The following is a 16439-nucleotide window of genomic DNA, read 5'->3' as shown; positions in this document are numbered from 1 at the left end:
GCCAACCCTAACCTTATCTGGAATTTGGTCACAAAGCTCAGCATATCAGTAGTATTGACTTCAATGTGTTTAATAAGACAATACCACTGCCGAAATAATTAACCTTATGTTAGATATATAAGTATGTGTGTTTATGTTGGGGTACTCTTTATAATACTGTAAAGTCCGGATACTTTAACACTGACATGTAGATATGCCTTGTATAATATATTAAAGGTCACTTTTCGAATATTTCTCTTAACAAAATGTGTACTTAAAAACACCACATTTTTAAATCAAAATTATGTACAATGGTATCCAACATAATTGGAAAACATGTACATTAAAAAAAACCTGGGGCAGACAATTCTTTCAGGACCCGTCCCAATCAGTGCACATAGTGATACATATTGCGATATTACATAGCGGCGGTGTTCCAGGAGAGCAGCTCCAGCTATACCGTAAAGGCGAGACTGTGTATTGGCCTGGGAGGGTATTGAATACCAGAGCCTCCTCCTCAAATGTTTTATACGCGCATATCTGTTACCCACTAGAGTGTACAGTACGCGGACACTGCCCTGTCTGAGCGACTTCACACGCGTCCTGTACCTACTGATAATAATAGGTCGAAAAGGTGAAGAATAATTTGTGTCATTACCCAGTTCCTGATGTAGGACACTCATTATCGTTGTTGTCGTCGTCGCTGTCGTTGTTTTAGTCTGTGTCATTACCCAGTGTCCTGATGTAGGACACTCATTATCGTTGTTGTCGTCGTCGTTGTTTTAATTTCTAATTCTAATTGCCAAGCCATATATTTTCTTTACCAGAATGACAATTATACATTCGCATAATTTTTTTTTTCTAGATCTAATATTCATTCTTAATATATTTGGTCCTCCCGCGTAAAGGATTTTCTTCGTTGAAAATCATCAATATGCTTAGGAGATTTGAGATATCTGTCAAACAGTCGATGTCAAACGATCACTTGATAAAGTATCTCTCTACACAGACCAAGCCGTTTTTGACAGTAAGGTTAGAATATTAATATCTCCACCTAGATCAGTCAGTTTTTTTTACACGGGAAGGTTAAAACGTAAATAATTCTACTGAGATCAATAGGGTTTTTTTTTTACGGGAAGGTCAAAAAGTAAATAAATCCACTTAGATCAATCGATTTTTACACGGGAAGGTTAAAAAGTAAAAATATCTCCACCATCTCTAAGATAAGAAGGAGATGCTATTTATTTGTTTATTTAACTAGCATGATGATATCGCTTTTGTATCAGTTACCATATACTAATCGATGATACATTTGCCGTAGATAAATGCGTCAAACAAATAAAAGTTATGTATGTTTAATTACACGTACTGTCTGTATTGTCTTCGGTATATACTCTATCAACAATGATATATATAATGGTAAGTAACCAGTATCTTTGGTATATACTCTATCAACAATGACATATATAATGGTAAGTAACCAGTATCTTCGGTATCAACAATGATATGTATAATGGTAAGTAACTACTATCTTCGGTATATACTCTATCAACAATGATATATATAATGGTAAGTAACTACTATCTTCGGTATCAACAATGATATATATAATGGTAAGTAACCAGTATCTTCGGTATATACTCTATCAACAATGATATATATAATGGTAAGTAACTACTATCTTCGGTATCAACAATGATATATATAATGGTAAGTAACCAGTATCTTCGGTATCAACAATGATATGTATAATGGTAAGTAACTACTGTCTTCGGTATATACTCTATCAACAATGATATATATAATGGTAAGTAACCAGTATCTTTGGTATATACTCTATCAACAATGATATATTTAATGGTAAGTAACCAGTATCTTCGGTATATACTCTATCAACAATGATATATATAATGGTAAGTAACCAGTATCTTCGGTATATACTCTATCAACAATGATATATATAATGGTAAGTAACCAGTATCTTCGGTATCAACAATGATATGTATAATGGTAAGTAACTACTATCTTCGGTATCAACAATGATATATATAATGGTAAGTAACCAGTATCTTCGGTATCAACAATGATATGTATAATGGTAAGTAACCAGTATCTTCGGTATATACTCTATCAACAATGATATATTTAATGGTAAGTAACCAGTATCTTCGGTATCAACAATGATATGTATAATGGTAAGTAACTACTATCTTCGGTATATACTCTATCAACAATGATATATTTAATGGTAAGTAACCAGTATCTTCGGTATCAACAATGATATATATAATGGTAAGTAACCAGTATCTTCGGTATATACTCTATCAACAATGATATATATAATGGTAAGTAACCAGTGTCTATATGTCTGATAACAGGATGTTATTGGTTGTAAACACTGATCACACCTGCTCTTTGTTTCGATCTTATCGATTTTGGCATTGTACATTACACACATTCATGCTTTGATTGTTATGTTAAGTGTTTGATACTTCGTAAATATATTATATATGATTATGTCAGACGGTTGCATCACCTTATATCTACAGTCAATTCTACATGTTTATTTATTTTGTTATCTTATATATGATGAATAAAAGAAATAAGTGATTGATTCATTAATTCATTCAGAAATATTCTATTTCCAGCGATATAAAGTTGGATGTGTTTATACTCGGTATTTATTGTCTTATTTGGAATCGTCACATGACTGAGTATATATGTAATATCTTAAACAGACACAGATCACGTCTACATACTTCTATAACTTAATGTTATATAAGGACTGTTATATATAGATAGCTAAACAAAGATGTAAATATAGATATAGACTCTAGGCAATCAACATGTGAGAGACAATATTACCGTTAACAGAGGATGTCACCAGCTTTATAACCTTACTATCTGGTAATTCACATAAAACTTACTAACATTGACCAAGATTTACAAGGCGGGTGTTGTCGATGAAGCGGAAGACGCTTACTCTTCCAGAAAATCTGGTCTTATTCACGAGTACATGTTTTTTGTCCTACTTTTATTGAATGTGAGTTCGGATCATGATTATGATGACATGTTGATATTTTCTTTGTTGTTATTACAATTTTCGTAGTGGTTATTGTTGTTTTCGTCTTCGTTTTCGTCGTCATCGGCGTTGTCTTGTTACTCTAGAGAGAAGACAACGTCGTAATGGGTGGTGGTGGCGGCTGCTTGTGGTGTCGGCTGTAAGATAACTGGTAGAACCTGTGTTGTGTCGGCTGTATGATAACTGGAAGAACCTGTGTTGTGTCGGCTGTATGATGACTGGTAGAACCTGTGTTGTGTCGGCTGTATGATGACTGGTAGAACCTATGTTGTGTCGGCTGTATGATGACTGGTAGAACCTATGTTGTGTCGGCTGTATGATGACTGGTAGAACCTGTGTTGTGTCGGCTGTATGATGACTGGTAGAACCTGTGTTATGTCGGCTGTATGATGACTGGTAGAACCTGTGTTGTGTCGGCTGTATGATGACTGGTAGAACCTGTGTTGTGTCGGCTGTATGATGACTGGTAGAACCTGTGTTGTGTCGGCTGTATGATGACTGGTAGAACCTGTGTTGTGTCGGCTGTATGATGACTGGTAGAACCTGTGTTGTGTCGGCTGTATGATGACTGGTAGAACCTGTGTTGTGTCGGCTGTATGATGACTGGTAGAACCTGTGTTGTGTCGGCTGTATGATGACTGGTAGAACCTATGTTGTGTCGGCTGTATGATGACTGGTAGAACCTGTGTTGTGTCGGCTGTATGATGACTGGTAGAACCTGTGTTATGTCTGCTGTATGATGACTGGTAGAACCTGTGTTATGTCGGCTGTATGATGACTGGTAGAACCTGTGTTGTGTCGGCTGTATGATGACTGGTAGAACCTGTGTTGTGTCGGCTGTATGATGACTGGTAGAACCTGTGTTGTGTCAGCTGTATGATGACTGGTAGAACCTGTGTTGTGTCGGCTGTATGATGACTGGTAGAACCTGTGTTGTGTCGGCTGTATGATAACTGGTAGAACCTGTGTTGTGTCGGCTGTATGATAACTGGTAGAACCTGTGTTGTGTGGGCTGTATGATAACTGGTAGAACCTGTGTTGTGTCGGCTGTATGATGACTGGTAGAACCTGTGTTGTGTCGGCTGTATGATGACTGGTAGAACCTGTGTTGTATCGGCTGTATCATAACTGGTAGAACCTGTGTTGTGTCTACTGTATGATAACTGGTAGAACCTGTGTTGTGTCGGCTGTATGATGACTGGTAGAACCTGTGTTGTGTCGGCTGTATGATGACTGGTAGAACCTGTGTTATGTCGGCTGTATGATGACTGGTGGAACCTGTGTTGTGTCGGCTGTATGATAACTGGTAGAACCTGTGTTGTGTCGGCTGTATGATGACTGGTAGAACCTGTGTTGTGTCGGCTGTATGATGACTGGTAGAACCTGTGTTGTGTGGGCTGTATGATGACTGGTAGAACCTGTGTTATGTCGGCTGTATGATGACTGGTAGAACCTGTATTATGTCGGCTGTGTGATGACTGGTAGAACCTGTGTTGTGTGGGCTGTATGATGACTGGTAGAACCTGTGTTGTGTGATGACTGGTAGAACCTGTGTTGTGTCTGGATAACTGGTAGAACGAACCTGTGTTGTGTCGGCTGTATGATGACTGGTAGAACCTGTGTTGTGTCGGCTGTATGATGACTGGTAGAACCTGTGTTGTGTCGGCTGTATGATGACTGGTAGAACCTGTGTTGTATCGGCTGTATGATGACTGGTGGAACCTGTGTTGTGTCGGCTGTATGATGACTGGTAGAACCTGTGTTGTGTCGGCTGTATGATGACTGGTAGAACCTGTGTTGTGTCGGCTGTATGATGACTGGTAGAACCTGTGTTGTGTCGGCTGTATGATGACTGGTAGAACCTGTGTTGTGTCGGCTGTATGATGACTGGTAGAACCTGTGTTGTGTCGGCTGTATGATGACTGGTAGAACCTGTGTTGTGTCGGCTGTATGATGACTGGTGGAACCTGTGTTGTGTCGGCTGTATGATTAATGGTAGAACCTGTGTTGTGTGGGCTGTATGATAACTGGTAGAACCTGTGTTGTGTCGGCTGTATGATGACTGGTAGAACCTGTGTTGTGTCGGCTGTATGATGAATGGTAGAACCTGTGTTGTGTCGGCTGTATGATGACTGGTAGAACCTGTGTTGTGTCGGCTGTATGATGACTGGTAGAACCTGTGTTGTGTCGGCTGTATGATGAATGGTAGAACCTGTGTTGTGTGGGCTGTATGATAACTGGTAGAACCTGTGTTGTGTCGGCTGTATGATGAATGGTAGAACCTGTGTTGTGTCGGCTGTATGATGACTGGTAGAACCTGTGTTGTGTCGGCTGTATGATGAATGGTAGAACCTGTGTTGTGTCTGCTGTATGATGACTGGTAGAACCTGTGTTATGTCGGCTGTATGATAACTGGTAGAACATGTGTTGTGTCGGCTGTATGATGACTGGTAGAACCTGTGTTGTGTCTGCTGTATGACTGGTAGAACCTGTGTTGTGTCGGCTGTATGATGAATGGTAGAACCTGTGTTGTGTCGGCTGTATGATGACTGGTAGAACCTGTGTTGTGTCGGCTGTATGATGACTGGTAGAACCTGTGTTGTGTCGGCTGTATGATGACTGGTAGAACCTGTGTTGTGTCGGCTGTATGATGAATGGTAGAACCTGTGTTGTGTCTGCTGTATGATGACTGGTAGAACCTGTGTTGTGTCGGCTGTATGATAACTGGTAGAACCTGTGTTGTGTCGGCTGTATGATAACTGGTAGTTTCTGTGTTATGTCGGCTGTATGATAACTGGTAGAACATGTGTTGTGTCGGCTGTATGATAACTGGTAGAACATGTGTTGTGTCGGCTGTATGATAACTGGTAGTATCTGTGTTATGTCGACTGCATGATATTTGGTAGAACCTGTGTTCGATCAATATCAAACAATGCATTTACAGATCACTTGCATAGCATAAACAGTACAATATAAAGATTAAGTAAGATTTTAAATAAAATGTTTGAATGATTCGATTCTCCGATATTCATGGTACTGATTAACAAACCATGTATTTTTGTTTCCAAAACATAATGTTTTGATGAAGCCTAATGCCTCTCTCTGAACAATAACATCCGTAAAACATAGATAGGGTTCAGTAGTCATGTTGTATAACAAATACAGCGGTAGCATATGTATGGTCAAGCCTCTCCTCTTATACTTTATAATTATAAATTTACCTGTAATTGATACCTGAGCTGCCTACTTACCTGTAATTAACACCTGAGCTGCCATTCACCAGGACTTTGTTGTGTTATACCTGTTTTACACCTTCCTATTGGTGTTCAAAGCAATGAGACTGAAGCCTTGTTGATGTGTCTTTCTGCGTGAATTGTCCTTTTTTTGTGAAGCATATTAATAATCCGTGATTATGTAACAATTCCGACCGCCGGAGAAGTATAAATCCGCTGGTTTCTCTCATTTTCACGTTTTATTTATGTGACTTCGTCATTCTTAACCTAGATAACAATTCATCGAAAGTTGTTACAGAAAACAAGTAGTTCCGTGTCACAGTATTCTGTCAGGTTTCCATGTCTACTAGTTGTAGCTGTATCAACAGGTAAAACAACTTGTGTTATCGATCTGTTTTGCGGAAAGCGTCCTTATCGTCAGCTCCGTCATCGGAATGACGGCATAACCACGTTTGGTCAACTTGACCTGTATAATTATCGTTTCCTGAAGGTCTTTTTATAGTATTCATTGTGTACGGAAAATCATGTTAGTTACTGGAACACATAGGGCTTTGTGTTTCGATACATTAATACAGTGTGTGTGATATGCTGTGAGTCCGAACACATGAAAGTTTTCTCATTGTACTTAAGTACCTTCAAAGAAACTATATGACTTAAAAGGTCTGTTAATGACACACATTTGCTTTTCAGGGTTTGTCTTATAATACCGTCTGATTAATAAAACATCCATGTCTAATACTACCCCGTTTGGCCTAAATGTTAACGATATCAAATCGTTTGTTCTATGTCTGAGTAACTACCAGAAGTGGCATTAGTAACACTATCCGTGTTTGTGTTATTGGTATTGACCAGTTACTACTTCAGTCGTCGATAACGGAAGTGGCTTGTACAACAATAGTAAAAACAAGTACTGACATTGTGTTCCGGTAATATCACGTGTTACAAAGTATAGAACATTGGAAAGATAGTCTTATTCCTTACAAACTTGGAGTACAGCCTGAAGACTAGCACCATGCCATACGATGTATCTAAAAGTCATCCCAAACGGGATGGTTTTTAAAGATAACGATATTGGAAAATGTTGCATATTGAAGTTTTAAATTTTGGATTGACATGTTACACAGTAGCTACGTACTCGCCATTCACTTAGACGTCGGCCGAGATACGATTTACCGATAGGACGTTTAAAGGTGTACGAGGTCGCTTGCCCTACTCTGAGGGCTTTCCTTGGTAGTTCCGGTAAACTCCCACAATACGACCCCACACGCGCTCTCATCCGGGGCAATTAGAATGATTCATGTAACTTGTAATTACTTGTACACAGCATTTTCTACTGATAGTGTAAAATATATAGTTTACACGCTGTTCAAAGGTGAGGCGTCAAAAACAGGTCAGTTTCGTTTCGTTGTTTTAATGTGAACCGGTCTTTGTTTGGACATCTTTAAGTAGAAAAGGGATATCTTAATTTCACACTTTACATGTAGTACTGAATGAATAATGATATAACTATACACAGAGAAATGGGGCAACAGTACAAAGGTAGAATTAGCCAACAAACTTAACATTAGATGACCTCTAAAATATCTCACATAAGATTGTGTACTTACACTATAATGCTCCACTTACAAGACTATAAAACAATCAGAGTAAACATCAGGGGTGAAGGGAAGGTACATAAAGTCACACGAGAGCTAACGAGAGTTGATTTAACTCGTTCTGTACCAACGTGAAAACGGGAAGTTCTGATACGATCTGCGCTAATTAATATACAAAACTGACAACTTAAGAAATATATCTTGATATCAGAACTCATTATAGATTGTCACCAGAAATTAATTATTTTGTTATCTTTTAAGACAAGAACGAATGTTAGAAATCCAAATAAAGACGTGTTTTCCTTTAAAGCGAACTACTTTTAGCGCGTCCTAATTTCCGGGCAGTGCCTTTTCGATCAAAGTTCATCCTTTCAGACAATGAAAAACTGTCACATTCTTAATAATGTTACACAACACTTGGAATAATTAATTGATGCCGTTGTGAGATGGACAACGTCAACTTAATGTGTTACTTAAAGGGTATGATATTACACACGAACCAGAAGTGACTGTATTATTTGGGTTACAAATCTTAAATATATTGGGAAATATAGACATTTTACATTATTAATATTTCATAAAGATTTCTTTTTCTTTTTTCTCAATATCTAACAATATAATCGAGCTCAACATTCGGTGAAAACATAACTTATGCTATATAATGATAACATATAGCCCTGATTGTTTGATTATCAAGCAAAAGAATAGACCGTTTGGTCGTTGGAATTTCTTGTAAATAGGCCTAGCCTTACTACATTCTGACCTGTGTTTTGTCTGAAATTTTCACTGTAGGCTCTCCATAATTATTGTACGATAACCGAAAGTAATTGCATCACTCTGTTAAAAGTGTTTCTGCACGGGTCGTATAAAGACACGTGCATCATAGATACCTGAAATAAAAAGGCCAACCTCTTGTCTGTTTACCACTAGCCCTGGATGTTAATTTTTGTTCTAATAGACTTTTATTGTTCTGTTTGTCGACATGTTCTACAGCCTTTCTACACAGTTCTACATTCCAATCCTAAATTTTATAATCATAGACAAACAATGCATGTGTTTCAATTTTTTCACCATGATACCTCAATATGAGAGAGTGTATTTATAATTGTCTGTTTCATTATAACGTTACGAATGGTGAAAATTCGAATTCCTAAAAAACAACAGATGTACATCGAGTCAGTTATATGGCGTTGGAAAAGTTTCCTTCAGCAGTGGTAGAATCTGTAATTTTCTTTAAGTTAACATGTAGCCTGCAGTATTTCCGGGGAGACTGGACCATCCATAAACAAGCTTTCAGTAGCCGTCCGTATCTTCTATAACAATACTCGGGACTGACGCCTGCATGCCCATCTGACCTATCGAGATCTGATCCTCTCCTCCATAACGAGGACTTTGTTGTGTTAGCTTCTCGGTGGAACCTTTTTCGGAACTCTCTCCTACTCCGGCTGATGACAGATTAGTTATCTGCATTAAAGAAAAAAAGATCTGAGCAAGAATCGTGATTTATAAACCGAACAATGAAACAGGAAAATACAATTAAAAAATGACTACAAATTATAGCACTGTCATTATGAATGTGTAAATGTTATTATATAGAGTTATGGGTGATTTTACATTAACAATTTTATATTGGTTGTGTACGTTTTACATACCCATTTGTAGAAGGTGCCAGCACCAGCACTGGCCGTCGTCACCGCCTCCATATCGTACGGAGTAATAAGATTCATCGCTCTCTTTATCGTCTTCTCGTCGATATTGTCATAATTCATCTTCCTTATTCGGGCTAGGAGGCTGTCTCTTCCGGCTCGCCTCATCATGGACTGCAGATAATCCCAGTACTGTGATAGTACAATAATACTTATACATTGTTATCATAACACTAATTATCATAATGCTGTAAAAAGCCATGATATTTGGCATAAATGACAGGACAAAAATAGTAACAAATAAGAAAAACATTAGTGATACCTTGTTTCGGGTACAGTTTTTTTAAGGTGATTTATATCACAACACCACAGAATGGGTTATCAGTTATATACATGTAGTTTTATGTGTGTTTAATATTCAACAGTTCAACACCGAGACAGAAAGATATTCGTCAAATGTATTCTAATCTTTGTGTTACGGGAACATAATCGTTAATAATAAAACTATAACAAGTTGTCAGTCTGTAGCTACAAATAGCCATATTGTTGTGTATAGATTTGAATAAAGATTTGCTTTAAATTCTTCTGATTTTCTTGGCTTTTGACATAAGCTGTCATTAACAAACCTCTAAATTTTCTCCTTTCTCTCCTAGCATCAGAAAGGTCGCCTTCATCACGTCGAAGATGATATCTTTTGGTACCTGATAACGGTGAATCTCTGATATCGTCGACTGTTTCATCGCCAACACATCGTGTGTGTACCTCTTGAGTTTACGAAGTTTCTCGAGAATTTCAGTTGCCTCGGCTATCTTGACCTGGAGGGCATTTCTGTGACCTGATGAACTCGCCTTATCTATAGCAGCTTCCAGTAACTCGATATTTTCTCTCAGAATGGCGGTTTTCAGTGCTGTAGATACAAAATGCTAAGGTTAAACATGTTTAGCACATTGTATACGATGCAGTAAATGTACAGATTATTAGATTTTCGATATTAATTATCTGTGTTATGTATGAGCAACATTTGCTAATGTCAGATCTGCAGTCAATAAAACAACAACATTCGTCTTTGCGAAATCCCGAAGGCCTAAAACCGATACCATATTTGCATAAAATGACAGCGTCTGAGGCCCTATAATTATTTTCCAGATTTCGGGATTCCGAAGGCCTAAAGCCCATACCATATTTGCATAAAACGACAGCGTCTGAGGCCCTATAATTATTTTCCAGATTTCGGGATTCCGAAGGCCTAAAGCCCATACCATATTTGCATAAAACGACAGCGTCTGAGGCCCTATAATTATTTTCCAGATTTCGGGATTCCGAAGGCCTAAAGCCCATACCATATTTGCATAAAACGACAGCGTCTGAGTCCCTTTAATTATTTTCCAGATTTCGGGATTCCGAAGGCCTAAAGCCCATACCATATTTGCATAAAACGACAGCGTCTGAGGTACGAATGTTGTACGAGATACATATATATATTATTACCTGTGAAGAGGTAAATATTAAATCTAGGGTACTATAACCACACCTTGTTGTAGCTGTAAAAACTCTATTCTGTACTGGGCCTGTTGTACTACCCCAGTGGTGTCCTCCACATCTAAAGCATTGAAATTGTCAAGCGTCCTCTGTAATGCGAGTACGTCTGTAGACGACAGTAAGGCTTGGAGATTGTCGCGTGCCTTCTTCTCTAATGGGTTCTATAAACAAATAGAAAATGACCTCGCAATGTGTTATATAGGTGGGACGGCTGCTTATTACAGGTAGGATTGATAGCGTTACACTGTATCTAATGTATGACAACTGAAAAAAATAATGTGTCTTATTGTTAATTAATTACTTACCAATAATCTTTTTCTGAGTATATTCATAGGTCTCATCATTCAGGAATAATATTCATTTGGGGAAAAAATTGCGTACAACATAAAGTCGTCCTGCTTTTTATTCTACGTTACATGGAATCCTTTTTGTTATATCTTTACCTCGTATTCGCGCTGTTTCTTGTTGGGGCCCTCTGATGATAGTAGGTAATTACAAATGTTTCTACTCGGCTCGTTTGTGCCCTTGTCCTTGGCATTCACCTGCAGGGCATACTCCCCATTCTTTGGAACACTGACATGTAACGTGAGTGCACTATTTGTCTGTTTCTGGATGATATGTTCCTCAAGTTCTTCACTGGGTATGTTATTATGCACTAGGGATGTTTTAACTTCCACGCGTTTTGTGAGGGTAAATCTCATCTCTATAGACTGTCTACCACGTATGCCAACGACTCCCTTGGTGTGTGTCTCAGGCTCTAGTCCCGCCTCGATTGTCTCTTTTGTAGGACCAAACCCTATCTCCGTATTTATCGGGAACGGTTCACAACGAAGTCTTGCTTTATTACACACAATTTTAAAGAAACAGATCCATTCCTGATCAGAATCTAGCACCGTTAATTTATAAATACCTTTCACGGGAAATCTCATATCGAACATTGTTTTCTCTTTATCATTCATAATAGCTACATATTTGTCTAGTTGTATGTCTGCAGGTATCTCCTCGTCAGATTCTTTATGATTGAAGAAGAGTTCGTAAGAGAGTGAGACCGGATCTGCATCATTCAAAGGCCTTAATGTAATACTGCACTTGCCCTCACGGGTCTGAACAATACCCTTCGTTTTATTGATCACTTGGAGTTTACGAGTGAAGAAGGTAGGCCGGAAGTACGGACAGTCAATATACTTCCTCTTAGACATGGGCATCTGTATCAGCTGCCAGTTTTCATCGTCCGGGAAACAACGATAGATGAATTCGTCAGGGTTTGTCAAGAAATAGTAATCATTCACAGTTGCTATGTTAACGCCCTCGGACTGCTCCTCCTTCTGACGGACACCCTGACCTAAATAAAATTAAGCTGCAAATCATCTTCATATGTTTATCTTAAAGGTATGATGGTATTGTTGATAATAAAATTACTATTTCACAGATGATTATAACTTTTGACACTGCATGCATTTTCAGCCACAGTTTGTCAGGATGTTATATCAACTTTACGAAAACAAATTAATTTTTCCTCAATTGTTTAAATATATATCCCATTTTTGTAGAGGTTTTCCACATAAATCAATACCTGTGGACAAAATACGTATTGGCGATTTCTGATAAGATATAAATCAGACAGATTTCCCTTAATTTCGTGTATCTATCACCATACCCCATTCAAATTTCGTTTTCCTACAGACCATCTTTCATCATATCCCTTCTCGATATCCAAACGTTTTGACCTAGCATCACCGACTGACGAGAGTTAACAAACACATCCGTGTAATACAGTTTCATTAATATATCGGTATTCATAAGTTGTCTTCCATCTGTATTGATAAGTGTTATTTACAGTTGTCTTATTGAAAATACCTTGAAATAAAGATAAAATACAGTATAAAGGCATGAACAACCTTTTGTCTCCACCAGTGTCCAGGCCCCTGTGCTCTTGCCCACCAAAGCTGACATGGCCCACAGAGGGAACACAAGTCGCCAACCCTTTGCCACGTATACAGCGTTCCAGCTATTCCGCAGTCCTTCTACGTCCTCATCCCCAACTTCATACGCCGCAGATTTTGCCATGCCTCGGATGATCACGCACGGAATCTTCGCTGCCCTGAAAGTCGAATTGAGAAGTAAAGAATTAATTTGTTATACGAAATTGCCATATGCATTTTACTGCAGGGATGTCTTGATTGAAAGTCATTCTCATGGAGTTTTTTTCAGCAGCATGATATGTTACTTGTTTCAAATCAAAAAGATAATTTTGTTACTTTATAAGAGAAAACATTTATATGATAATGACAGTGTGATTCGTAAGTGCTGTTCATTGGATGAAATCGTTAGCTCTTCACGTACCGACACATGATGGTAAACATTTCCGAAAGTGTTAACTGGTTGACAGACATGAGCTGAAGGTGTCCAAGGGGAGAATCTGGCGTCACATTTTTAGGGATCAAGTTCTGATTTCTGTGGGTTGCAATCCACATAAAAATTGCTCTGACCTTCAACACACCATTTTTGTTGAAAGGCTGAACCAACTTGGTCACCAAGTCCGGCATCGTTTTCGCAGAGTCGGGACTGACCTTAATTTTTTAAAAAAAATATGGCTTACGTAAAAACAACTGCTAATACACTATTAATGACAGCAAATATGGATTTTTTTAGTGGTTTCTATTGTAATTGTTTGTTGTACGTATCAAGATTAGCAGCCTTTTCATTTATATGAGAACACACATAACATTAATTTTATATACATCCTAGTGTATCTGACAGAACCAATATCGGTGGTTGACGTTAGAAAACAGGTAGAATTTGCAGTCCCTGGGATAACTAATGTTACACACTGTTATTGTATCATTAGTGACATTTCTCTTACCGATCTGGCATGCTGGTCTGCTGATTTCAAATCCAAATTTAGTAATATGTCGGCTTTTTTGTTGGGTGGAGGTTTAGGTGGTGGGTAACTGTTGATAAAATCTGGTACATCAGTCTGAAGAATATAAAGTAAGAGTTTAGATAAAACAGAACCGAGAGCGAAGGACGAAGATCCGAAATAATGGTACCCTAAACATAACTGGAAAAGGGTTTAAATGATTTGATACACGATTTAATGTTTTGGTACAGATAATAAAATAAACAGGCAGAATGTTAATGCATACAAGTTCGGAATAAAACAAGTTATGTAATGAATGTAATATGCATATGAATAGAATTACATTATAAAGCTGAATAGTCTTGGTAGACACACCAAAAACACCGCTGTAGTTTCATGAATTATTAAATTACACTTCGTTTCGTGGAAGCATGATCCCAGTCTTACATCTAGCATTAGACATCGCCATATGTAATTATGTCTACCTGCTAGGACATGATTCTGACATTTCTTACACAACGTCGTTACTCATCCACCCCACCCACCGAAATGTTCCATTACTAATGAGTAATTGTGGTGGTCAGAACTAAACGTGTCCTGGTGTATCATAGGTAAAGATTACCTTAAAGATATTTTCTTGTCCTGCTTGAGGGGCCTGTACAATGCTGACAGGTTGGACTGTCCCCTTGGACGATTTTCCTCCCATGGTCGATGCAGCTGGCTTAATTGGAAATAAAGGATGAAAAACATTATACGGTAATAGTGTGGGGAAGGGTCGGTATATAAACAGGACAATAGAGTTATGTTTATACCCCGAATCCAATACCTGTCCCTCCTCACTACCTGTACCTCCTTACTACCTGTCCCTCCCCTCTACCTGTCCCTCTTCACTACCTGTCCCTCCCCTATAACTGTCCCTCCTCACTACCTGTCCCTCCCCTCTACCTGTCCCTCCTCACTACCTGTCCCTCCCCTCTACCTGTCCCTCCTCTCTACCTGTCCCTCCTCACTACCTGTACCTCCTTACTACCTGTCCCTCCCCTCTACCTGTCCCTCCTCACTACCTGTACCTCCTCACTACCTGTCCCTCCCCTCTACCTGTCCCTCCTCACTACCAGTCCCTCCCCTCTACCTGTCCCTCCTCACTACCTGTACCTCCTTACTACCTGTCCCTCCCCTCTACCTGTCCCTCCTCTACCTGTCCCTCCCCTATAACTGTCCCTCCTCACTACCTGTCCCTCCCCTCTACCTGTCCCTCCTCACTACCTGTCCCTCCCCTCTACCTGTCCCTCCCCTCTACCTGTTCCTCCTAACTACCTGTACCTCCTTACTACCTGTCCCTCCCCTCTACCTGTCCCTCCTCTACCTATTTACGTGCGCTCTACCTGTCCCTCCTCACTACCTGTCCCTCCCCTCTACCTGTCCCTCCCCACTACCCATGAAATCCATATCAACCTTAGTGGTATCAATATCACTCTCCCTAATATCAATATCACTCTCCCTGATATCAATATCACCCTCCCTGATATCAATATCCACCCCCCCCCTTATATCAAAATCACCCTCCCTCATATCAATATCACTCTCCCTGATATCAATATCACCCTCCCTGATATCAATATCACTCTCCCTGATATCAATATCACCCTCCCTGATATCAATATCACTCTCCCTGATATCAATATCACCCTCCCTGATATCAATATCCACCCTCCCTGATATCAACATCACCCTCCCTGATATCAATATCACCCTCCCTGATATCAATATCCATCCTCCCTGATATCAATATCATCCTCGATGATATCAATATCACTCTCCCTGATATCAATATCACCCTCCCTGATATCAATATCACCCTCCACCTGATATCAATATCACCCTCCCTGATATCAATATCACTCTCCCTGATATCAATATCACTCTCCCTGATATTAATATCACCCTCAATGATATCAATATCACCCTCCCTGATATCAACATCACCCTCCCTGATATCAATATCACTCTCCCTGATATCAAAATCACCCTCCCTGATATCAATATCACCCTCCCTGTAATCAATATCACCCTCAATAATATCAATATCACTCTCCCTGATATCAATATCCACCCCCACCCCCGATATCAATATCACCCTCCCTTATATCAATATCACCCTCCCTGATATCAATATCACCCTCTCTGATATCAATATCACCCTCCCTGATATCAATATAACCCTCCCTGATATCAATACCACCCTCCCTGATATCAATATCCACCCTCCCTGATATCAATATCACTCTCAATGATATCAATATCACTCTCCCTGATATCAATATCCATCCTCCCTGATATCAATATCCACCCTCCCTGATATCAATATCACCCTCAATGATATCAATATCACCCTCCCTGATATCGATATATACTACATGTTCTTCTGATTAAAGAGGGCAAACATTTGATATATCAATCATCATTTAGCAATAACATTCCTACATTACGTATGTTATACTTACC

General features: G+C 39.0%; 1 protein-coding gene across 1 annotated transcript; it reads right to left on the bottom strand.

Annotated features, from left to right (window-relative positions):
* Positions 1-9182: 9182 nt before the first annotated feature.
* On the bottom strand, positions 9183-14640 carry LOC132562020 (hillarin-like). The gene is made up of 9 exons (XM_060226743.1): positions 14557-14640; positions 13938-14051; positions 13418-13644; positions 12973-13175; positions 11518-12416; positions 11067-11235; positions 10162-10442; positions 9542-9727; positions 9183-9353 (listed from the first exon to the last, which is right to left on the bottom strand). The coding sequence occupies exons 1-9, from the start codon at positions 14638-14640 to the stop codon at positions 9183-9185; spliced, it is 2334 nt and encodes a 777-aa protein (XP_060082726.1).
* Positions 14641-16439: the final 1799 nt, after the last annotated feature.

This window comes from Ylistrum balloti, unplaced genomic scaffold (genome assembly GCF_031769215.1).
Source record: "Ylistrum balloti isolate Yb309-2 unplaced genomic scaffold, AGI_CSIRO_Ybal_v1 Utg371328, whole genome shotgun sequence".
Lineage (NCBI taxonomy): Eukaryota > Metazoa > Mollusca > Bivalvia > Pectinida > Pectinidae > Ylistrum > Ylistrum balloti.
The sequence above is the reverse complement of the archived record's forward strand: the minus strand, read 5'-3'. Positions and strand labels throughout refer to the sequence as shown.

Excerpts from the sequence above, each read along its gene's own strand:
- LOC132562020 (XM_060226743.1), bottom strand. The coding sequence starts at position 14,640 with ATGGGAGGAAAATCGTCCAAGGGGACAGTCCAACCTGTCAGCATTGTA. Across the intron at positions 13,645-13,937 it reads CAGACCAGCATGCCAGATCG|GTCAGTCCCGACTCTGCGAA; the intron begins GTAAGAGAAATG and ends TAAAAAATTAAG. Across the intron at positions 9,728-10,161 it reads AGAAAGGAGAAAATTTAGAG|TACTGGGATTATCTGCAGTC; the intron begins GTTTGTTAATGA and ends GTACTATCACAG.